Genomic DNA, 25,998 nt, shown 5'->3' on the forward strand with positions numbered 1-25,998 from the left:
AACTGCTTGGAAGGCAACTATGCTAACCATTACACCATTGACGCATGTGAAATACGATATGCGGCTTGCAGAAATAAACAATTGCACTTTTAGTATGCCACGAAGACGATCTTCGGTCAATCTAAAACGTATGCCATAAAAACATACATATATTTTATAACATATACACACGGATATAATTATATACACATACCCTTTGCCATGATTCCAAAAATGATTTGCAAATGAAAGAAACAATTGTTATTGAACATATTGGCTATGTTTGATAGTACAGTACTCAATTTTTACGATTCTCTACAACATTTTCGATTTCTGGTATTCAATTTTATATTCAAACGACCACGTCTACAAAACGATGATAAGAAAAGCGAATAGAAATTGCGCGTGGCTAGCGGAATCCTATAATAGCTTTGTTTACATCTGCCGAAATAGCTCAGTTGGGAGAGCGTTAGACTGAAGATCTAAAGGTCCCGTGTTCAATCCACGGTTTCGGCAATTTTTTTTTTTTATTCATTATTATTTTCTCTTCGTACATTTTGAATTTATTCCCATTGATTGGGATTTTTTTTCGGGGTTGCCGAATAACAGTTATTTTATGATAAATTTGTATGAAAACTTCAATGGACCAATCGATCTTCCCTGGCGGTAGTTGTTCCGCAAATTATGCACAGCAACGCCATCAGTTTATCCGCGGCAAATGTCAGAGACTTGCGGCAGCTTGTCTGATATTGAATACTGAATGCAATAACCCAGTTAGTTCCAATATTGTCCGCACTTTGAAGTTGCATCGCTACTTGTGCGACAAGCAATTGATTTATGCAGTGTCTTATGTAGCACAATTTCCGTCCGGATTTTCCTCTATTCAGAGGTTCCGTTATTCACTAGTTTTATTGTATGCAAGATCAACGTTTGGCCCTAGAACGGAACAAATAATTGCAAATGGATAAAAAAATTTCAAATTCGTCAATTGTTCTTTCTCCCAATGGTTTGCCATATAATATCAGTAAGAGTGATTGGAATTCGCATTTGAAAAATGGGAATTCGCTAGCGGGACCATGCAACACCTCCCCACATAGCCGAAATAGCTCAGTTGGGAGAGCGTTAGACTGAAGATCTAAAGGTCCCGTGTTCAATCCACGGTTTCGGCATTACTTTTTTATTCCCTATGTAGTATATGCATCACATACATATATTTCGGTTTTTCAATGAGAAATGTTACGCTAAATATTGTTTGTTTTGAGTCTAACACCTTAATGATTTCATAAAATTAACAAATAATAAATTATTTAAACACACCTGAATGCATTTTGAACTGTGAACAGTTCATCATCAGCATCACGACTACGTTTCAGCACCAATCTGGGTTCTCATAGCACGCATAAAAAGTTCATTAGACAAAACACAGATTCACACGCACACGAAACAAAACGCAGAGCAAACGAATTGTTCTCGGTAACGGTTAAATGAGACGGTCGATAAGGCTTGATGTTATGATGATTATTATGAATACACTTTAAGTGTTCACCGAATCGCACAATCACCGCTCTCTTCGTTTGTCCATGATAAAAACGGCCGCAGTCGCCACATTTGATACAGTAATTTTCTTTTCTGCAAACGATATGAATAATATTTGAAAGCACGTATACAGAATAGTTTATTCTGATATTTTACCTTGGCGAAGATATACTGCAAAGGAGCCATCGATTTGTAGAGACTCATAGAGACTCTTTTGAAATATCTATTGAGGCTTGTAGTACAAGCCTTGTACACTGGCTCCAAGATTTCAATTTGAGAAAAAAACGTAATTTTCTTTCGAACTTACAACATGATTAGGACCATCCACTACGCCAGATAAAACGACGTGAAAAAAACTCAATAATTCGTACGTGAAGCTTAGTCGTTTTTCTTAGTGCATTCGTTCAACTACGTGTAACTAATACCGTTTCAGTATCAAAAAAAAAACATTCAAAGTTTGGGAAATGGACACGACCATGTTCAGTGTTGTTATTTGTTTACTGATATTTCTTCTTATCATTTGTTTTTTTGTTTGTATGTTCTTAAAAACAATGAGACAAATGAACCGATTTGGTCGGATCATAAATCTGTGAAACTATCATTTTTCATTCAATCTGTGTCTACGTATTTACCATTTCAAACATCAACGGATATGTATCCTCACATTTTTTTAAATCTATACCTAGGTTCGAATTCAAGATGCAACAGGACAATCACATGTCTGAGACTCCCCACATGCCTCCTATCTGTTCATCGACTAAAATTGAATTCCTACCGAAATAGCGGAGCTACGAAACAATCGAAAATTCGGGAACAATTCACCAAATTCAACTTCATATTAATTTCCGCAAATGTAGGGGAAGGTGGGGAAATTCGGAACGTGGGGAAATTCGGAACACCGCCAAATTTCGCCGCAAATGAATAGTTTGAGACATGTGAACACTGTCATCGTTTTCTCTAAACAAAACCTCATATTTCCATTAGCACTCGACGAGTGTGTACGTACTGTCATCAACATTAAATCAAGTCATGAAAATTTAATATTGAGAATGCCTGTCTGCATTGATTCCATAACATTTTTCGAAAAATCAACTCAGACGAATATGTTTATAATTATCGTATACCATTAATATTTCGACTCACAAAAGGAATTTTGCATGAAAATTGATTGACTGACCAAAACACGATTATGTTGTAAACCTTAGTGAGTGGGGAATTTCGGAACGCCCTATATACGAAAAATTCTTCAAGTGATTTTTAATACTTTTCAAGTTGATATCGCTTTTTTATGCATATTTATTTTATTTCATGCAAAATTTTGGCGAAATACTCATTGCAATTTATGCGATCGAGCTGTGCACTTGAAATGCACCAAAATGATTGGTAGCTATTTCACAGGCAACAATTACAGATCCGACTAACAACAATCGCTATTTTTGAACTTTTTCCTCATTAAAATTAATTCTTCTGTCTTTTCCTAGTACTCCATAAACGTTTTGCATCAAAGTTGTTTCAGTTTTCTATCCATTTATGAAGTGTTCCGAATTTCCCCACCATTTTTGAAAATCGCAAAATCAAGGGTTTTTTGCCAACAGGGTACATTTTTCCAACCGATTCGAGTTTCAACAAGCGACAAGTGCCAAAAGTTAGGTTTTTACATTTACTAAGTCGTGCCACTTTGGAAAAATGTTAATTTTTTAGAACGTTATTAAATTATTTCATTGTGTGTTCCGAATTTCCCCACCTTCCCCTATTACAATCTAAAATTAATGCATCATCAATTCATTTCAATTAAATTTTTAAATTCCAAGTAAAGCATGTGACTGAGAATAAAAGATAAAAATTAAATTCTTCGAATTTCAAATTAACGGTCAATAGTGATAAGGAAAAAAAAACATAAATCGTGATAATTGTAAATGCACGCTTTCAAGTTCAATGAGCTTTTTGTTTTCATATTCCAGCGTTCCGTATGTTTGAAATGTGGAATACGTGGTGTTTGGTTTGACGTTTCAGTTGTCACATTCTCACCGTACACATTTTCATACAGATTCTAGTGTTTTGTGTGCTATGTGAATATATGTATATTCTTTTTGTTGTCATCACGCTTAATCAGTGAGACAGTCTCTTGTTTCTGTTCCTTGATCTTGAAAGCCGGCTAATATCATAAAATTATGACCGTCAAATGGTAATAAATCAATGTTGTGCTGTGATTCATTAAGTCAACACCAGTTTTGTTGTAAGTAATGTGTGTCAAACAATAAGCAATGGCTAAGAGTAAACAGAAAAAAAGATGCATATGAAGCAAATATAAAGTAGTAAACGTGTGATTGAGATATCAAAACAAACGCATCTCCGGCGCTCAATTGACGGGGTCTGTGCAAATGAGTATCAAGTTCCACAGCTGATTTCGCACCGATCAATTTGTGTCGTTTTTTTTTCATTCTCTTTTCTTTGATGTCGTGGTCACAAGTGCACATACCGCGAATTACAATGTTCCACGCACACGAGTGCAGCTGACGTTTCAGAATGTTGTTACATTTATGGCACTTGGATTCGTGAACGGACGACGACGTCATTCCCGGGCTGTGCATACGCAATCAATGTGTGATCAACGAGTTTAATACGCCTATTTATATGTACGATATAGATTATCGATTTGGCCATCCATACGCTAATCAATGATTGAATACACACACGTCGTCGTCGTCGTCGTTGTCGTATCAAGTTTTTCGGCTCTCTTTTAATACACTTTTCAGTTGTGTATGCATATTGTTACAGCTACTGTTTTCAATTTGTGTTTTTTTGTTCTCTCGTTCATTCGTTTTCGCATAAAAAAATTAAAACAGCTCGCGGCATAGCGCCCGCGGTTTACACAAGTGGTATGTGCATGAGTAGTTGTACGTTATTCATGTCTTTCTTGTTTTTTTTTCTTCTTTCTTTACATGTATATATATTTCTGTCTTTACAAGCCATTTGTGTTCAACTAGTTTTTGTTGTTCCCTTTCATCGACCCAGCCATCAGCAACAACGAGTATTAAATAAAATCTGATAAATTGGCAAATTGTGACTTTAGTGTTGAATGTGCAGCGTTCGTGAACGGTTAGACTCATATCGTGTTCCAGCTCAATCTTCTTTTGTGTCGGTCGGTTTTCACGCTGTGCAATCATACTTTAACGAATTTGCATGATTTCGTTGACTTTAAAATAGTGTGTGTGTGTGTGTTTTTTTTTCTTTCCACATTTTGATTGTGCTTCATCACGATCTGTTTTTTCTCTTCTTCGATTGAAATGTATCTTTTTTCGATAAATTTGCCATCGACAATTTTTAAAGGGAGAAACGAAGTGTTGAGACATTATTTTGCACATATTATGACCACTACTGCAAGTTTCATATCCTCCAATACCTGTTGAATATTTAAGCGATATTTCTCACGTAATCCCTGGAAAAATTACAAAAATTTCACAGTATATTTTTCTCTGCGGTTGCAATTTTTAAGTGTGTGCATGTTTGGGGCAATTGGGAGGGTCAAACAAATTGAAAACACTTTTCCGGATGAAGTTCAATTTTTTATTCGTTTTGAAATTTTAATTTATTAGCAGAATCATAGCATTTGAAGTATTTTGAAAACGTGAATTTCCAATCGAGTATTTCAGCCAAGCTCCAATAAGCAGATACTATTACACTGACCGCGTAATCCCATTGATTATAACGTGGCAAAACATTCACTTAGTTCACTTACATACGTACTTACACGATGCCGAAACGTTTACACCAATCCATACCTCTCCACATACGTATATATTAGCAAATGGTTGTTTATTCTATGAACGAGGACAAAATAAATGTGCAAATAAAGCCTAAATTAAAACACATGCTTTAATTCTGTTCTCACAACCAATCAATGTGATACAAACTACGAAATGAGATTTTCGTCAGAATGTCTACAAATATAAATCTTGGAAATGATACAGTTTTATTTTACAATGATCGTTGCTATTTATTGACGAGAATGTGTGTATGTGGTTTTAATTCATATTTTTATTCCCATTGCAGACGACTATTGAACGGCTTTGAAGCGCATTGATTTTATTTTTGAACATAACACAGAGAGTGATCAATATTATTCATAAACCATGTGTGGTAAGTGTAACTAATAGTATATCATTTTCATACAAATTTCTTCATCATATGAAGGTTTTGACCGGAAGAAATTCACTCAAATTCCATTCGAAACCAACATCTTTCGTATGTAGAAAAATGAACTGATAAAAGACACACTAAAGGAACGCGATAAATCTACAACAAACACAGTTTGTGTGATATTATTTATACGAGACGTTACGATTCGGAATTTGATGAAAACGAAAAAAAAACATTTTTTTCGTATTTTCAAGTGAACTATTTCCGCATCGTAATACTTCTCTAGTTGATTTCACTAGCATTTTCGTCCGATCGAATAAAACAATGCGAAAAAGATCATTTCCTTCAAAAACGTGATCAAGCTAAAAATTACTCATGCCGTTTTCTTCGAGAAAAAATAAAATTTTAGCTAAAAAAAAATAATATCATTGGACATTTACTTGCTTCCTGCGACACTTGAACCGCATAAGAGCCGACAGATGCAGAAAAAAAAATTAAATTTAAAACTGAAACAACTTTCACTTTCTGAAATAAATTAAAGATTCAAAAATATTCATGGAGTAAGAAGAAAAAAAACAGCAGCAGCAGCAGCAGCACACCCAATGTGCGACCATAGACACAACGAAACACTTCCAATTAGTTTCGATGACGATGACGTTGGCGCAGACGTGTGCAAGGTCAAAAATTCTTGAGGGGGGTAAAATGATTTTGCCAGATGGGGTCTGAAAATTTATAAATAGGTGTCAACAAAAAAAATGAAGACCTTAAAAAAAGGTCCTCACTTTGGAAAATCGATTCTATCTAGTGTAAAATTTTCCAAATCGCTCGATGGGGGTCTCACATTTTGAAATCCTAGAGGGGGGTAAAACCGGAACCCCCCCTTGCACACGTCTGCGTCGGCGCCATAACATACAAATAAAAATCTATATGAACGAAAAGAAAAAAAATTGACAACAACACACAATTCATACAAGCATTTTGCTTGTTTTTATTGGGATCATTTGTAATAATAGACGGCTATGGTTAGGCTTGGTGAGAGGCGCACGACACAAGACCTATCCAGCACTTTTTTCTTTATTTTGAGCGTGTTACCGATCGACATTCAGCAACAACAACGGGATTATTATTACCTCAATTGTGAGTGCTTCTCGGTTGTCGCGCTTATTGCTTGGGCTCCAGTTCGCTGTCGATTCCATCGGCGGTTTCATTGTTCCTCATTTCGACTGTGTCTTTGTCTGGTGTCACGCTTTGTTATTGTTGTTGTTGGCGTGATAATCATTACGTTTGGACTTTTACATAAATTCCAGTATATGACATTTGAATTTCAAAGCTAGGACCAAATCAGCAAATATCTACGTTAAACTTGCATTCCACTAACAAATCACGCCGTTTTATTGATTTACATTCCGGTTAGGTAGTATTTGCATGGCATTTGAGATAATTTTCAAAACCTGATCATAAATCGCCAGAGAAGAAAGTGAGTGTGGGTAGTTTTTTTCTTTTAGCATAAACAAACAAATCAACTAATGATATTCGATGTGGAAAGGAACTCAAATGACACGATTATATCTGTTTCATTCTCGTGACATTTACATGCCCATGTCATGGGTAAGCGACGGCGCCGAAATTTCCATACTAATGGTTTTTTTCTGTGTTCATATCATAACCATTATCGTCATTATCAGTTTCTTAAAAACCATTCTTAAGACTTGTCCTTTCAACTGGAAGAAAAACTCAACAGGTTTCTTTTGGTCATAAACCGTAATCTCCGCTTACTCGGTCAAAATCGCTTATGTCGATCATTTTACATAATAATCCAAAAATGCAAAAAAAAGAGTTTGAATTTTAAATGAGATATATAATATGTGTGTGTCTGCGTTATCGTTTTCAGGAATATTTGCATATATGAATTACTTGACACCGAAAACGCGAAAAGAGATTTTGGATTTGCTGGTAACCGGTTTGAAGCGTTTGGAGTATCGTGGCTACGATTCAGCCGGTGTTGCTGTTGATTCAAACGATGGCAAAGATATTGTGTTGGTGAAACGATCTGGCAAAGTGCTTATGCTCGAAGAAGCGATCAATCTAGGTATGAATTGGAATGAAATGAAATTTTCTCCATTTGCGTTTATAATAATCATTTGTGGTTAATCACTGCTAATTTTTCTGTTTTTTTCTTTCACGTTGTTGTTCTTCCACATTGCAGCATGTGACGAGGGTAAAACGAAAGCCGACTCTGAACTGTATACACATGTTGGTATTGCACACACAAGATGGGCTACGCACGGTATGCCAAGCGAAGTTAATTCGCATCCACAACGTTCGGATGCCGAACATTCATTTGTCGTCGTCCACAATGGCATCATCACCAATTACAAAGATGTGAAAAACTATTTGGAATCCAAAGGCCACACATTTGAATCCGAAACCGATACGGAAATCATTGCTAAGCTCATCTACCATTTGTATCGTGAACATCCAAATTATTCGTTCCGTGAATTGGTCGAACAAGTTATTCAACAGCTGGTGAGTGCAGTTTGGACGATTTCATTAACTGAAAACCATATCCATTAGTTGCATAAACGAAGTAATTTTTTTCTTCTTGCCAATCACCTGGTTGACCTTCATCAATTTTCATTTTTATTTTATGTTTCGCCCATTGTTTTTACCTTGTCTATTATTCTAATTTGTTACAATGGCAAAATCATTTCGTTTTTTATGCGTTTGCGTTGCATTTGATTGGTATTTCTTTTGAAACATTTTTTTTTCTCTAAATTGTCCAATAGGAAGGAGCATTCGCATTGGCATTCAAATCAAAGCATTTCCCCGATGAATGCGTTACAACACGGCGTGGATCACCACTATTGGTTGGAATCAAAACAAAAACACGTTTGGCCACCGATCATATTCCCATTTTGTACGGTAAAGGTAAAAAACACTGTAAATTTGCACAGACTTTGAACTCCCCAAACGAGCTGACAACAAAACGGATCACATTCGAATCTATGACACGTAATGTTCAAGTCAACAACTAATTATTGACTGCGACGACCACATGCAGACTGAAGAGACAATGAGACTATTTTTTGACAAAGAAAACACACACATAACTGTTTGTTTCAAACGTGTCAACGTCATTACAAGTTGACCGTGTTTTTTTCATCTTTATGTTATTTTTGTGTTCAATTGGCTTTTTCCGTGTGTTAATAACATCCATAAATTATTTCGCAAAAATGATAAAATTTCGCTAGAATTCAAACGAACTACTTCAGTTATTTCGAACAACCGATCAAGAATTGTGATTAGCTCCAACAATTTTAATTGATTTTCATTTGCCATTTTAGTATCCAATCTGATTTTTAATGCAATTTTTTCTATTTTATTTTTGTGTTACACAAACATTTTTATCAAACCACAAACAAACAAAAACACATACACAAATACACACCAAAACCGATTTATCAGATGATAATATCGCTAGCAACCACCAAGGTACGAATTTGTCAAACTTCTTCTTTTCAACTTATTTTAATCTCATTCTCTTTCTCTCTCTCTCTCTCTCTCTCTCTCTCACCCTTGCTTTAACACAATCACAAATATTTTCGATAATATTAAAATACTTAAACAAAAATCGAAACGGTGGTAAACGGTTCTACGTGGTGGAATACAACAACAAAAACAATAATCAATACATTCTTTTTCTTTCTGGTGTGGTTTCATATACACATATGTATTTATAATTCTTTTTTTCGGATTTAATTACGCATTGACTTTGATTTTGACTACGATATGCAGTGACTGCATACATTTCATTGGGTACGCTTGGGTATCTGGTGTATTTTATTTATATTTTTAAGCGATTTGGAATCGGTTTCAAAATATTTCAATTGGCAATTCAAACTGTTCGCTGTTTAAAAAAATCCACTAATATTTCATTTCTGAATTCTTTTATTATTGTTATTTTCATTGTTTGCATTTGCAATTGCAATTTATGCATTCATTTTTGGCATAGAACACTAACAATTACACACAGTTTACTACTCAAACACTTTTGGACTCTGGTTTACTTTACGAAGTAAAGTGTGAAATATTGTAGCTTGACATATTACACTATATATATATATATATATGACCTATTCACTGTAAACAAGGACACAATTGAAACGCCCTCATTAATTATACAAAATTTGATTTGTTTTGTGATCCTTTGATCTCCATCATCATGGAACGAAAATAGAACATCGTCCACGCAATAACAGCGTTCATGACATTCCGGTTTTGCCGCGCAACGATAGCACATCCGAATTTATGCCTGTCGACGATAAGGAAGTGGAGTATTTCTTTGCATCCGATGCATCGGCTGTTATTGAGCACACCAACCGTGTTATCTACTTGGAGGTAAGAGCGATTACAAATTTATTTCGAATTCAAATTGTGATTGTATCATATTTTTTTTACTCATTGATATCTTCGATTGTTTTTCCTCTGCTGCATATCCAGGATGATGATGTAGCCGCCGTTAAGGATGGTTTGTTGAGCATTCATCGTTTGCGTAAAACTCACGATGATCCACATGCTCGTGAGATTACCACACTGAAAATGGAAATCCAACAAATTATGAAGGGAAACTATGAATACTTTATGCAAAAAGAAATTTTCGAGCAGCCAGAGTCTGTGATCAATACGATGCGTGGTCGTGTGAATTTTGAACAAGAGAAGGTCATTTTGGGCGGTATCAAAGACTACATTCCAGAAATAAAACGTTGTCGTCGTTTGATGTTGATCGCTTGCGGTACATCGTATCACAGTGCGGTTGCTACACGTCAATTGCTTGAGGAGCTCACCGAATTGCCGGTCATGGTTGAATTGGCCTCCGATTTCTTGGATCGTGGCACACCCATTTTCCGTGACGATGTTTGCTTCTTCATTTCGCAATCCGGCGAAACGGCCGATACATTGATGGCATTGCGCTATTGTAAGGGACGTGGTGCCCTCATTGTTGGCGTTACAAATACGGTTGGCAGTTCGATTTGCCGTGAATCACATTGCGGTATTCACATTAATGCTGGCCCCGAAATTGGTGTCGCATCGACAAAAGCCTACACATCACAATTCATTTCGTTAGTCATGTTCGGTTTGGTGATGAGCGAAGATCGGATTTCGTTACAACAACGACGTTTGGAGATCATTCGTGGTCTAGCCCAATTAGAGAATCAAATTCGTAAGGTATTAGAATTGGACGCAAAAGTATATAAACTGGCTGAGGACCTGCACAAATATAAATCGCTGCTGATTATGGGCCGTGGATTCAATTTTGCCACATGCTTGGAGGGTGCATTGGTGAATATACACATAAAAAATAGGACAGAATTGTCGGAAATTAATTGATTTTTTGTGTTTTTCTTTTGTTCTTGCATTGCAGAAAGTAAAAGAACTGACATACATGCACAGCGAAGGTATTATGGCTGGTGAATTGAAACATGGTCCACTCGCTTTGGTTGATGAACTAATGCCAGTGCTTATGATTGTGCTCCGCGATCCCGTCTACAAAAAATGCATGAACGCATTGCTTCAAGTCAAAGCACGTAACTGTCAACCAATTTTGATCTGTGAAGAAGGTGATACCGAAACTATGGACCATTCAAGCAAATCACTTGAAGTGCCACGAACCGTTGACTGTCTTCAGGTAAACAACAAAATAATAACAACAAAAACAACGACGAGAATTCATTCATTTTTCTATGGGAACATTTATCAATTTCAAATGTTTTTTTTTTCTTTTTACAGGGTATTTTAACCGTCATTCCAATGCAATTGTTGGCCTATCACATTGCTGTATTGCGTGGTTGTAACGTCGATTGTCCCCGAAATCTCGCCAAGTCCGTGACAGTCGAGTAAAATCAGCACAAACGAAGTAAATCCAACGGAGTTGAACAACTTTTTTTTAAACACGTCTATTTTAACACATTGTCTATTATGCGAAACCAATATTGTAGACATTACAAATGTCAAATACTTATGATGATTTTACGCACTTTCTTTTTCATTATCATTTGATTTTTGTTATTGTTTTTTTTTTCGATTTGTATATCTTGGATTTTATATTGAGATTTGAATTGTAAATTAATTTTTTTTTGTATATTTCGATTTGGCTTCTCTCGCTTTTACTGTAATTTTTATTGATTTTTACTGCATTTTATATGGAGATTCTTTATTATTTTTGCATTCAAATAAATAAAGACAAATCATTGAATTTATCGTGAAAAAACAATTCGATGGAAAGAAAAAAATACTGTTTTTTCTCTCTCAACTGTCGATTGATGTGTGCATTGACATTCTTCACATATGATTTGATATGAGACCGGGCAAAATTTTCGGGGTGCGTTCACCACGTTGTCCACACAGTGACAGCGTTCATCTAACACATACGATTGCAGTTGGCAGTTTGGCCATAGAACACACAATGAATTGGCGCCAAAACAGTTAACCTTTCTGCGATTGAATCGTGTGTGTGTGTGGCATTTAACTTTTTAAAAGGCAAGCACGCACACGTAAAGACGTAAACAAAGGCTTGGTTCTACCCTTTTGTTTGTTTTATTTTTTCAATCAGCAAAAATTTATCGATTTGATAACAATCGATAAGTTTGAATTTCAAAGTGACGAAAATATTTTTAGTTGAATTTTATTCTCAAGTCAAGTGCAATTACATAAACAAGAAAAAATGAGCGATTTACCATTGAATGCCGTCGAAAATACCCGGGACAGCTTGGCACATGCCATCGACAACAACAATTCGAACTTAAGTAAGTGGAAATTTGTGTTTGAATCTTGTGACTATGGGAATTTTGAAGCATTTTTCTTTAAATCTTTGAATAATTTTCATTTCTAGCGAAATCACCGATCAAATTGTCAATGACAGAGAAACGTGTCATCGGTGGCCTGAAACAATTGACTGAATTGCTGTTCAAGCAACACTACAAGCAACAAGATGCGGGTCAATGCCAAAACGCCGTCACTCAAAGTGATGAACCATTGCAATCCGATGAAGTGACCACCAGCACGAAATTCGAAGCCACTTCAAGTTGTCACTTGCAAACAGATAAGGAGAACGATGAACGTTTCCAACAATACATTGACGACAAACAAGGTGAACATTTCTGTGCATTGGTGATAAAACAGTTGACGACCAACAGATCGACAATTGATCACAGCGAAGAATGGCATCGCGGCCAATTGGAAGCGTATAATATGGCGCATAAGCGTCTATTTGAACAAGTTGAATAGACCAACCGACCACAACAAACAGAAATGCTTAGCTTTGAAACAGACTTTGTGTCGGAATAACGCATTCAAAATCACTGAGACCAAAAGGCATAATCTGATTCTTTTTCTCTAAAGCAATTAGTTTTATTTAAACATTTTCTAAAAGTTGATTTAAATTATTCTTTTCTCACACAAGATTTTCAATTTTTTTTGCGCATTTTAACAACACTCGATACTTCTAAGTCGAGCGATTTTACACAGTATTTATTCTAACAACGAGCGTTTTTAAACATATTTATAGCGAGAAAAAAAACTACGATTGACTTAATTATTTCTTGCATATTTTTCATTAATTTCCTTGAAATGGTTATGTTCCTAATTGAAAAAATACAAAGAAAATTGGTTTAAATAATAAAATCATGTGTTTTCATTGGTATTGGTGATGTGTTGGAATGCACAAAATATTTTCCCTCTATTTTTGTCATCATACCGTCAAAAAGTCCGTTTTTTCTTTCACTTTGAATCCCAACGCAGAAGATAAACAATGGCACAGAACGCAGCCACTTTTCGGTGACCATGACACTGTTGACTGTCAAACAGAAAAGAAAGAATAGCTGTAGCATCGATTAGCTGTCAAAATTGGTGCAAAAATCGTTCAGTTCACAATTCAAACGAATTTTTCTTCAAACAAAATAAAATTTCAAATGTGGTTTTTAAGCAAATAGACGGGGAAATGGATCAGTCCAAAATGAGTTTGCAGCAGCAATCGGATCAAGTGAGCATTCAGTTGTTGTTGGATGATTTGTGTAAAAGTATTTACAAAGATGTGAATGCATCGAAAGACGTAATTGCGCACAGTTTATATCGGCCATCTGGCCACCAAAAGAACGATACCATTCCCGAAGAGTTGTTGAAAAAATGCAGAAAAAAAGCATTCGAAACATTGTTGCGGAAATCAAATGTAAAATCCCTGTCAGCGAGCCGATCATCGATAGATGAGGGCTATTCGGAAATCATCGATCCGGTGCGTGAATTGCAGTACAGTCAATTCGAGTATAGTATTTTTGTTGGTGAAATGCGACCAAATTTTGGCCCTTATGGTTTTATTAAAGAGCGACAGGAGAAGAAGATTTTGAAGAAACTTGAATTGTTCAAAGAATGTGTACAATTCGTTGATGGTAACGATTACTTTTGCAACGAACAAAATGATGGATACTCGATTCTATGGTTTCTCACACTGCTGAAGAATAAAAGCAATATGGATACGCTGCTGGCCGCTGAATCATACTTTTCGTTAGCTCTCAATCAAATGCCATCATTTCCCGTGATCCAAGTGAAGTATTTCAAATTGAATTGGGAACCAAATGTTGAACTTGAGCACAATCCATACTGCCAAGCGATGCGTAAATTGAGCCGAAGGTCAAAGTTATTTCATTTGCCCGGGTTAGCCGGGCTGGTGGACCAATCGTCGAGACAAACAAGCACGCAAATCCAGCCAAATATTGTACAGGAAGTATTGGACAGTGTAAGAAATCGCATTCGGCCAAGCAATATTTATTACGAAGCCAATAAATGGGAACATCAAGGCCTTCGGATAGCATTAAACAAAGACACCGATCCGGAACTCATTGCATCGCTATACGAGAAGAAGTTTTGCACCGAATTGCCGGATACTGCATTGAATTTAATGGCCATTGCAGCCGAAAGGCATCAGCAACAATTCCAGGCACATATCATCGATAGCAAACGCTTTAATGAACACATCAAATTGCTGTTGATCGGCATCGAGTCCGAGTCATTTGTTTACGATCCAAGCAGCATGACATTTAGATTAGTTGAACACTTAACCGTAGAAAACATATTGCCAGACACAATTGCACACTTTGTGCTGGATTTCATCGAATGCGGCGCATGCTACAAGAGGCTTAAATCTTTAATCAGTACAAATAATTTCCAGCTGAAGTACAACGGATTTGTGTTTAAGGTTAGTTTTGTTTTTGTTTCTTTCGTTGCGAAAAAGTGTTTTTTCTTTGTCTTGAAAATGAACGTTTTTCTCAATTTTATGCAATTTTTTTTATTTTTCCCACATAGACCCTGTGTTCAAGCTTGGATAGATATTTAGAAACATTCAGAAGTGCTATTATTGTGGATAGAAATGAAACGATTTGTGAACTGCTGGTGCGAGTCTCACCTCTTATCAAACAAGTTCGCATTTTGGCCAAGTTGCTGGCTGTTCACCCGAGTGGTAAGTGTGGTATATTTCAAGAGAATTAATATTTCTAGATTGTTGATGCACATTTCCGTTTTTGACAGATGCTGATCGTGATCTGAGTTCCTTGGCCTATGGATCTGAATTCCTTGGCTATTTGTACAACCAAATTACGGAAGTTACACAGCAAGATGTTTACGCTTTGTTGGTGTTCATTCTGTCGCAATGCTGTGCTGTGTATTTTCGGTATTTTCAATTCTTCATTTTTTTTTTTTAGTTTGATTATATTTTAGTTTTTTTTTACATCTCATGAATCGCTTCATTTTTCCCACAGACGTTTTTCAAATTGGATATACCATGGAACCATCGAAGATCCGGGACAAGAGTTGTTCATTGAATTCAACAACTATTACGTCGCCAAGACCAAGTCATTTTTCGACAAAGCCTTCATAATCAAAATATCTTCGGTGCCAGGTTTTTTGCGCGGCTGGGAAAATTCGATTCTCTTATGCGGCAAATATTCAAATCTTCTAAAAGTTTATAATCCAACGGTATGAATTTAGCCTTGTTACCTTGATAAAATGTTCCACATTTCAGCTAATTCAAAATTCATTTTTAGCATCCGCTTTTCAGCATAATACCACCTCAACTCACCGTATGTTTATCGTTTGCTCAAATCCGGGCCGTTGAAGCGGAATGTCAAAAGTATCAAGTGTTGGCTCAAGCGGCTTGCGGTCGCCCCTTTCAACTTGACAATCTGTTCAAACGACGCCAAGAAAAGCGACTTGAATTGGTGAAAGTGATAGCTGAACGAACAAAGCTGAATCTGGAGCAATGGAAGGCAGAGCAAGAGGTAAAAGCAGCCAAGAAACAAGAGAAACATGAAAAAAATCGATTGGAGTTGATGCAACAAATTGAAGAGATTCGTGCGCAAAAGTTACGGAAACGACGTGAGGAAGTGGAAGCCGATTTGGAATACCTGCGACAAAGTGAATTGGTCGAGTTAGAACTTATCGAACGGGAAAATGAACAACGAAGAAAAAATATCGAATACTACAATGAACTGGCGCAAATCGTTGATGCCCAGCAGAAGCGTACGGATACTGAAATTCGAGAGCTCAAATCAAAGTTGTCGCACAAAACCAATAGAAATGAGTCAAACGAGGATATAGAAAATACACTGGTAAACATTGATCATGCGGAAGCAGAAAGTGATCAGTCCGATGCAGAGTCTGTTTACTTCGATGCAGATAAGAGCACCTCGAGCACATCAAGCAAGGCATTTCAATCACCCGACATGCTAAAATCACCGGATACAGCTCAAACGCCAGAGATTTTGCAAGCCGCAGCTGCCAGCATATCAAGAAGTGCTTCAGACCATATCAATTCGAATGTGATCGATATGTTGTCGCAAGATCGAGCCAGAAATCGTGCGAATGTCCTAAAATCCAATATCAATCTGATTGCTACCGAAGAAGTTACACAAAAAGTGGATATTCCAAATGGGCCGTTGACCGATGCACAGAAAAATAAACTGAAAATGTTGCATCAAGAATATGGGTTGATTGATGCGAACGCAAATACGGAGGTGATGATGCGCGATACAGCACCTGCCGAACTAACCGAATTGCAGAAAAATCGAAACAAAGTATTGGCATCGGAATTTGGCATCACCGATGTTGTTGTGAATGTGTCCACAGAAAATCGATGCAATGCAGCTTTCAACCGGAATAAGAAATTAGCACAGGAAAATAGTCACACGTTTGGGAAACTGGATGAAGTCAATGCCAATAAGCCAATGACCGATTTACAGCTAAATAGACAAAAAGTGTTGATGCAAGAATATGGTATGAACAGCATCGAGACTCGCACAACTGCCGAAGCCACCACACTTCGAAATAAATTGAAAGCAAGTTTGAGCTTGGATTTGGATAATACTAAAATGACGCAGCCGAATTTACTGTCACCAAAAGCATGTCAAAGTGATTTCGTCGTTTCGCCCATGTCAACAACATCCGATGAATTGATCGCTAGTTCGTTGAACGAAGCGGGTAACGATAAATCTCCACCAAAAGTAAGACTTGACTGTTCGATTGCCAAAGAGAAAGAAGTGAATTTCGATCAATTCACTGCCGATATCGAAGAGCGACCAACTCCGATGAGTGCTCTAAATACAGCTGGCATTGAGAGACACAACGGAGGATTCGAGTTTAACGTACCGTACAAGAGTCAACCGACATTCTCTCAAATCCTGCGTCCATCGTCCGGTTCAAGTAGCATCTTCGACATTTCATCACGATTGAGCGCAACCAGGAGCAATAAGGCAACTCCACCATCACCGATCAATCAATCATCGAAATCGCTTTCAAAAAGCGAACTACAAGACTTGAGCTCAGGCAATTTGGCCTATTTCCTGGAGCAATCATTCACCATTCCGCTTCAAGTGTTTTCCAACATTCTCAACAATGAAATTCTAAAGATATTTTTCCATGACCTTGATGTTTTGAGCCATTTCCAAGATTTACGTAACTATTTTTTCATGATGGACGGCGAATTTGCCAGTAATGTTTGTGATGGGCTATTGAACAAATTGCAGGTGGTACGCAAACCAAGTGAACTGCTCAATTCATACACATTACATTCAATTTTGGAAAGTGCGCTGCAGTCAAGTGTCGGTGGAATCAACAAAAATGCAGAGAATTTATCGTTTTGCATTCCAAGCATACCGGAACAGTTTGACATGACTTCACCGAACGTATTGAGCGAACTGCATCTGAGCTACAAAGTTGAATGGCCACTCAATCTTTTGCTGAGCAACGAAGCCGTTGAACATTATGACAAAGTATTTCAACACCTTCTCAAATTGAGGCGAATTACTTGGCTCCTAGACGAGTGTCTCTATGTAAGATTGGTCAATTTTCGCTTATTTATAAGTAGATTCTTTCGGAATGCTTTGTTGTAGTGCGATGTCATTTAAAAATTTTCAATGTATTCAAATAACTTTCTCTTCCCTTTTCTCAACCACAGAAATTAAAGGACATCCGCAAGCAATCGGCTGAAAATATCCAAACATCATCACAATTCCGTCACGTTCAACAAATTCGACACAAATTACTTTGTTTTGTGGATGCGCTACAAAATCATATCATATCGATTGCCATAGAAGGCTCCTGGCTCAAATTCCAAACTGATCTCAAAACCGTCAAATCAATGGAAGATCTGTACAAAAAACATACCAAATACTTGAAACGGGTCAAGTTCTTGTGCATGTTGAATCGAAGTAGTCATGAGTTTTATGTCAAAGTTGAGGATATTTTTGTGGTCATTCTTCGATTTTGCAAGTAAGTGTTTGAGTTTTTTTTTCTTTTGATACTCTTACATTGAGCCAATGAAGCAATGCTAATTGACCCATTTTATTTACAGTAAATTGCAGTCGAAAAACTGGAAATGTGATAATGGAGTGTATTCGCATCCAAACTACGATAAGCTAATACAAATCGAGGAGGATTTCACGAAACTCATCAAGTACATCATTTATGCTGGTAATAAGATGTCACAGTGTGGCTACCAGGCCGAAATCGGCGAATTTATTTACATGATTAATATCAACGGGTTCTACGATTAAATCCATTCGACTTTAGCTCAATCACAATACGCTAATAGACAAATTTGTTTTTAATATTTAAATACATTCAATAAAAGAAAATACTCATATCATAGTGTGTGTGAAAATGTAACTAACTTGGTTTCGATGTGTAAATTTTATTCTTAAAATGTGTTGAAAAATACTCTTCATCTTTAATAAAAGCTAAAAGCAATTAATTTACAACAAAAGTGGTATTTCTTCGAACAACCATGAATTAAATGCTGAAAATACAAATTTTCTGGAAGCTATATATAGCTATAGCGTAAAGATATCAAATTCAAGCCAATTTAGGTAGGATATTTCTTTTCCAATGGGCAAAGCAGATAGAAATTTTTGGGAGAATCACAATTCAAATGAACAATAGTAAAAAAAACTAAAAAGCACGATTTTACATAAAGTCTAGTTCGCAAAAAATGCAAACAAATGTGCAAAAATTTAAACTATTTCTTCTTTTGTATTGAATTTGTATGAAAATGTATAGAAATGACTGAAATTGACAAATTTAATGCGAACCAAATTTACTACATTCCAGTCAATTCTGTACATTTAGGTGAATTCACTACAATTTGATAAATTCGGTTCTGTCGTTTTTCCAGCCATTTTCAACTGCATTGCCGACCGTGCTGCAATGCAGTGAAATCATAATAATTCAAACATTCACACAGACAGCACTATTGGATAACCCTTGTCCAATTTTCAGCCAATATATCAATCCATCCATATTTTCGGACAACTTCACTCATATTGTCTTATTTTTTGGCCAACCCTACTACTATTATACATACTATTGTACATTTGGCACTTGGAGGTAAATTAGTATGAAGTTGGCCACAAAATGAGATAATATTAGTGAAATTGTCCGAAAATATGGATGGATTGTCATATTGTCCGAAAAAGAGACACCTATTGAAAAATTTTCGTATCTGTGCATTGTAAATGTGTATGTTATTTACCAAAATTGATGTAAATTGATAGAAAGTGAAGGTATTTTTCAATATATGTAGGAATTATCCCATTTTTTAAGTGAGAAATCTCCCTAGCACAGAGTACCTATAAAATATTTGGATTGGTTTCGTTTTTTCCTCTAGTCTGCGCAAAATGAGCAAAATAACACTCAAAAATCAAAATACAATTATTTTGTGCGTTTTTATCATTTCTCAATGCTCTTGATGATAATAACTGACTGTGCAACAACTTTTTTTGCAAGATTCGCCTAGAAGGCAGAGTTTTTGTTTCTTACAAATGAAAACTCAACGAATTTTAAGTCCAAGCACTAATCGCGTTATACGTCTCTTCGAAGTCACAGAACAAAGTTTCTTTTACTATCATAACACCCGAAAAACATACTTTGCATTCTGAAACTAGGATAAAATACACAACATTCTATAGTGATATCAGTAACACAAGTGTGATTTTCAGTTGTTATACTTTGATTTCCCATACACACCTCTAATGGTCATGAAATACGGCCAAATTTTTATTTGCAGTAACACAGTGTTCCAAGCGGCAAAATAATGGAATTGTCGTACTGCGCTAAAAGCCTATATAAACAATGTTATCATATTTGACGATATTTGAGTAGATGTAAATGACGATGTGGCAGCGCCACCTATATAGATTCCTTATTAAAATAGGTGGAACTATTGAGTGCGTGCACCATATCGCACGTAAATTTTTAATATGGCAGCGTCCATAGAATTGAAACTTTAACCAATTTCGTAGTCACGAAATATCACCGTACGGGAATTTTCGCTGAACATGGCCCCAAAAATGGGCTATTTTTCTCCTTGTCTATTTAATCAATTCGGCTGTATGCAAATAACTTGAAAAAAGTGAGTTAACGTGTACACTGTTCACTAAACAGCATACAAAGTCGTGTACTACTACTTGTAAATTAATTTTTTTCACATTTTAGCATACACTTATTCCTGCTGATCATTTTGTGAGCCACTGATACTAGGATGATTGATAAGTTGGGTACTTTTCTATGAGAGGGCGGCACTAATATATAATCCTGATGGTTTTTGACAAGTACCATCCTTCATGAGACAGCTGTCAAAATTGCAGACAAATCGGACCATTAGTTCATGAGTTATAGCACTTTGAAGCAACAAACCTCCGAACTATAGCTGTGCCATATTCGTATCTTAACCCTTTATCACATTTCGGTTCCTAGAGTAACCAGATACGCCAGACGCTATAGCTATGAAACCACTGAATATTTTTACATTCTTGTTTGGAAACAAATGTAGGGAAATGAACTAGCTTTCATTTGATACTTTACAGGCTACAATCGGCTGGCTGAATGGAAAGTTTTTTCTGTTCATGTACTGCTGTAAAAAAAATGCGAAATTATAGCAGAATTCCACATTTTTCCTCCTCTTATCTTGTGGGTTTGTACATTCTTTCCAATTGTCAAATTAGGACTCGTAGGACCAAAACACATCAATTTAACTTTCTGCATCATTAGTTTTATGAAATTTAATTTTTTCAAGCCTTTATAGTGATTTGACACTTTTGACTCTTTTCCGATTTTCTCGACAAATACGCAATTTTTCAAAAATTTAAGTATGAGGTCTTTCTCTATTTATCGTGGCACAAAACATATATCAAAATGATTCAAAAACAAAAAATTGTGCATCAAAGGGTTAATAACTGATGTAATTTACCTTTTGTATATTACAGTAATTCACACCGCTGAAATGTTCAAGAACAAAAGAAAGAACAGAGAATAAAATAAAACGAACTTGCTTAGTCGAGTGAGAATGGGGAACTGACTTTAATGATATACTTTGTTAATACGCTGTGCGATACAGTACTCATAATGCAATGCTATGTGAAACATGATATTCATAACACACTCCCTTAATTGAACAATCTCTTGATTTTACAATTATATCAGGCTTGAGTTGTATTTTGATACTTCTTTTTAAATGCTCTCTTAATGCTTTGATACAAAAATATGCCTAGTTTTAAAACTTCAACTAATACTAACAAATATGTAGCGAAGAGCAATTTTTCGTTCAATAACATCTGTTGGTGAGTATCTTCGGCCTCTCTAATTATGATGTTGTTGTTCACATTTCCGTTAGCGTCAATCTGCTTGGTCTCGGTTTTTTCCTCTGACGAGCCGAAAATGCCCATGGTTGCTTCCTTTGATTTTCCTGGTTGCCTCTCAATGGTAATCGAATAACTGAATGGCTTTTGCTCGATTCAGGCGTGTTTTATACACTCAAGAAGTGCTTAATTTTCAGAAATGCGTACGAAGTTATTGCTTACTTAATCATAAAATCTACAAAAAATTTTAACGGAATTTGGATAAACAATATTTGGACTTTTGAAACCAAAACAAATTAATGAACTATTAATGATATTTTTCTGCTTGGGTCGGCTTGAATCTAAATGAAAACAATTGAAGAAACGAAAAATTGTTATGTTGCAATGTGAGCAAAAAAAAAGGTTTACTGTTTCATTCCCATTCCAATAACACATGCGCGTGTTTTTTCGCCCGGTAATGCTTTGGTTAGCAAGTCGGCGACGTTTTCGTGGGTGGTCACATGGCACAGGCAGATCTTTTTCAATTTTATTTGCTGACGTACATGATGATGACGGACGTCTATGTGCTTTGTTCGTTCACGGAAAGCCTCAACATTTCCGATTTTTATTGAGCTTTCGTTGTCCACGTAAATCGTTGTATTCGATGCAAAGTCGACCTTGATTTCGTTTATAAATTGCTGAATCCACAATATGTCCTTCACCGTAGATGACAAAGCAATGTATTCTGCTTCGGTAGAAGATAAAGCCACAATGGCTTGACGATGGCTATGCCAGTTTATGGCAGCACCACTGAATTTTACTATGAATCCAGTACATGATCGACGTTTATCGACGTCTGATGCCCAGTCAGCATCGGAATATGCATGCAAATCACATGCATCACTGTCCTTCTTGTAACACAACTTCAATTCTCTGGTATATTTTAGATACCTGATGATACGAATGACTGCGTTCCAATGTTTTTCACTGTGTTTTGAATTGAAGCGACTTACATCATTCACTGCAAAAGCTATGTCCGGCCTGGTTCCCTGTGCCAGGTAGAGGAGACAGCCAACTGCTTCTTGATAGGGAAGCTTACCTGTCAATTCATTACTTTCGTCCACCATGCTGATAGACAGTTTTTCATTTGGGTCGCTGGGTGTTTTTGCAATTTTGCAGTCACTTGTGAGGAATTTTTGAATGACCTCGTCGATGTATTTCACTTGATCAATTTCGATTTTTTCTTTGCTTTGATTTATTGTTATGCCAATACACTTCGTGGCATGTCCTATATCTTTCATATGAAAGTTTTCGTACATATGCTTTTTAATGTCGTCGAGATCACTTTTTGACTTATAAAAAATCAGCATGTCATCCACATAGATAAAAACAATTATCGATGCACCAAAAAAAACACATGGATCAAGTTGAGATTTCGATAGTCCAAATTTCACCAATGATTCGCTCAATTTTATGTTCCACTGCCTTCCGGCTTGTTTAAGGCCGTAAATTGCCTTATTTAACTTGCACACCCTTTCGGTGCCATCTTCATAACCTTCTGGTTGGTCCATAAAGATGATCTCTTCCAGGTCTCCCTGTAGAAATGCTGTTACAGCATCGAGTTGGTGTATGTTCAATTCAAATTGAACTGCCAAAGCAAACATTATGCGTAACGTGGTAGTTCTTACCACTGGGCTAAATGTTTCTTCGTAGTCAATGCCATATTTTTGTGAATATCCTTTGGCCACTAATCTGGCTTTGAAACGCACCTCGTTTGCGTTTTCCTTTAGTTTGAATACCCATTTGGACTTTACGGTTTTTCTACCTTTCGGTAATTCACATAAGGTCCAAGTTTGATTCAATTTATGTGAAGCCATTTCGCTGTCCATTGCCGTTTTCCACTTTTCGGCATTGTCTCTATCCATTGCATCTTTAACTGAAACGGGCTCAGCGTAAAGTGCGACAAAATTTAATGGATAGCCGTATCTTTCAGGTGCCTTTTTTGTTCGTGCGCTGGCTCGCGCGCTACCACTTTGAATCGGAATGTTTGGGCTTGAATCAGGACTTGGCTCATACGATGTATCGGCCAACGATTCCTCGAATGAACTCTCAGTAGCCATTGTTGAATCACCCTCATATGCTGATTGAGTGGCCTCCGAATCAGTTCCATTTGAACCTCGGAGCGTTTCATTTAAATCATCAACGTCATCAACCGGTTCAACATCGGCTTCACTCCCTTCATCTGAATCGCATTCAATACTTGTTGTGTTCGTAGTATTATCTTCAAAAAACTTCACGTCTCGACTTATTATCAATTTTCTTGTTTCCATGTCAATACATCGGAAGCCCTTTGTATCGTTGTCGTAACCAACAAAAATCATTTTTTTGGAGTTGGCATCCCACTTTTTGCGTTTTTGTTTTGGCACATGCACCATGATCCTGGAACCAAAAATTTTTAGGTCCGAAACGTCTATGTCTTTATTGTAAAATACCCCGTCTGGAGTTTTATTCTTCAATACCGAACAAATTGACCGATTCATTATGTAAGCAGCCATGTTAATTGATTCCGCCCAAAAACACTTTGGGAGTTGCGCATCGAAGAGCAAACACTTTGCTTTCTCGACCAATGATCTGTTCATGCGTTCGGACACGCCATTCTGTTGAGGAGTGTAAGGAGCAGTGAATTGATGTTGTATACCGTTGTCACGGCAAAACTTCGTAAATGCCTCGGATTCATACTCCCCACCATTGTCCGAACGCAGTATCTTGATGCTTTTACCGGTTTGTTTCTCAATGAGTTTCTTGAAAGCTTTAAATTCATCCAGCACTTCAGATTTTTTGTTCAAAAATCGTACAAATACCTTTCGGGAATAATCATCGATGAAAGTCAAACAATATTTCTTGTGTCCAATTGAAGCGGTCTCCATTGGCCCCATTACGTCTGAGTGGATTAACTCAAGAATGTCGTTGGTTTGAGTCTCACTAGCTTTAAACGGTAATCGGCAATTCTTCGCCCGCGCACATATTTCACATTGTTTTACAGATCGTTCGCCGCTCGAGTAATTTACACCGGTTGCATTTGCTTTCATTTTGTTCATTGTATTTAAATTCATATGTCCCAAGCGGCGGTGCCACGTGAGTGCATTTGATTCAAATGTATTATCGGTGAACATGCACTTTTCAGTCTTTCTACCGATCTTATACACACCATTATTCGGTCTACACGAAACAATGGTTTCACCGTCAGCATTTTTGATCGTGCAAGTATTTTTATCGAAAACAACCACATTGCCTTTCTGGCAAATTTTATACACTGAAAGTAGGTTTACCGCAATGTCCGGCGCATGCAACACATCGTCTGCTTCAATTTCACTTTCATTTAGCTCGATCATCACATTGCCGCGTTTCTCAACCTTCATTTTTCCGTTGTTTGCACTGACTATTTCTTTGATATTGGATTTCTTTGTATTGTACATGTCTTTGTCGCATGGTGTCATATGACGTCCAGTTCCAGAGTCTATGTACCAATCATCGTCGAGTTCTTTTTCTTTGCACATGAGTGCCACAAACGCTACCTTTTTCTTAGAATCATCTTTTTTCTCGCTTTTGTTTTCACTCTTTCCATTTTTTGATTCTTTTTTGTCACACGTATTGCTAAGATGAGTTTTTGAACCACAAGTGAAACACTTTCGCTTATTTTTAGATTTCTTCTTATTTTTATTGAAAAATGCACCGCTTGATTCACCTTCAGACGATTTCAAATCCAATAATTTCGAATGCACGTAGTCTGCCGTAAGTTGTTCGCTGTTACTTTGCAAACTATATAGGACCGGTCGAAATTCCTCGGTCAAGTTTGCCAGCGTGATTGACACCAATAATCTATCGGTCATGGGAGCACCAATGCCAACCAATTTGTTATATGATGCCTTCAGCTTTGAAATATAGCTGTTCATGCTGTCACAATCTTCATACTTCGTGTTGAATATTTCTTGAAACAAAGAACACTCGCGCGATAGACCACGATCGTTGAATAAATTCACCAGGATATTCCATATCTCGAGATCACTTGCTGCCGATTCAATATGTGGGTATATGTGCGGCTCAACACTCAAAGCAAGCATTGCTTTTGCTTTGGCCAGTTTTTCGGTGTCCGTCAAAACTGCCGTATTCGGTGTTAAAGTGCTAGCCG

General features: G+C 36.7%; 1 protein-coding gene and 2 non-coding genes across 22 annotated transcripts; all 3 read left to right on the forward strand.

Moving 5' to 3' along the window:
• The first annotated feature begins 422 nt into the window (after positions 1 to 422).
• Trnaf-gaa (transfer RNA phenylalanine (anticodon GAA)) lies at positions 423 to 495 on the forward strand. Its single transcript has one exon. It is a non-coding gene; the product is annotated as a tRNA-Phe (tRNA).
• A 580-nt stretch (positions 496 to 1,075) lies between these two features.
• Trnaf-gaa (transfer RNA phenylalanine (anticodon GAA)) lies at positions 1,076 to 1,148 on the forward strand. The gene has a single exon. It is a non-coding gene; the product is annotated as a tRNA-Phe (tRNA).
• Positions 1,149 to 3,518: 2,370 nt separating this feature from the next.
• On the forward strand, positions 3,519 to 18,961 carry LOC129572970 (glutamine--fructose-6-phosphate aminotransferase [isomerizing] 2-like). 20 transcript variants are annotated; one of them, XM_055453098.1, is made up of 11 exons: positions 3,536 to 3,700; positions 5,569 to 5,655; positions 7,547 to 7,744; positions 7,862 to 8,181; positions 8,442 to 8,577; positions 9,121 to 9,147; positions 9,893 to 10,053; positions 10,156 to 10,995; positions 11,078 to 11,341; positions 11,443 to 12,458; positions 12,545 to 13,335. In XM_055453098.1, exons 2-10 carry the CDS (start codon positions 5,649 to 5,651, stop codon positions 11,551 to 11,553), a joined length of 2,064 nt encoding a protein of 687 aa, XP_055309073.1. In that variant the 5' UTR covers positions 3,536 to 3,700; positions 5,569 to 5,648; the 3' UTR covers positions 11,554 to 12,458; positions 12,545 to 13,335. The 20 variants fall into 20 exon arrangements, with proteins under 20 accessions (XP_055309078.1, XP_055309085.1, XP_055309079.1 ...); XM_055453093.1 differs by having other exon boundaries at positions 3,574 to 3,751; positions 8,442 to 8,583; XM_055453095.1 differs by lacking the exon at positions 3,536 to 3,700 and adding an exon at positions 4,134 to 4,394 and having other exon boundaries at positions 8,442 to 8,583.
• Positions 18,962 to 25,998: the final 7,037 nt, after the last annotated feature.

The sequence above is a fragment of the Sitodiplosis mosellana genome, unplaced genomic scaffold (genome assembly GCF_009176505.1).
Source record: "Sitodiplosis mosellana isolate CC-2019 unplaced genomic scaffold, AAFC_SMos_1.0 Smas_scaffold_5797, whole genome shotgun sequence".
NCBI classification, from domain to species: Eukaryota; Metazoa; Arthropoda; class Insecta; order Diptera; family Cecidomyiidae; genus Sitodiplosis; species Sitodiplosis mosellana.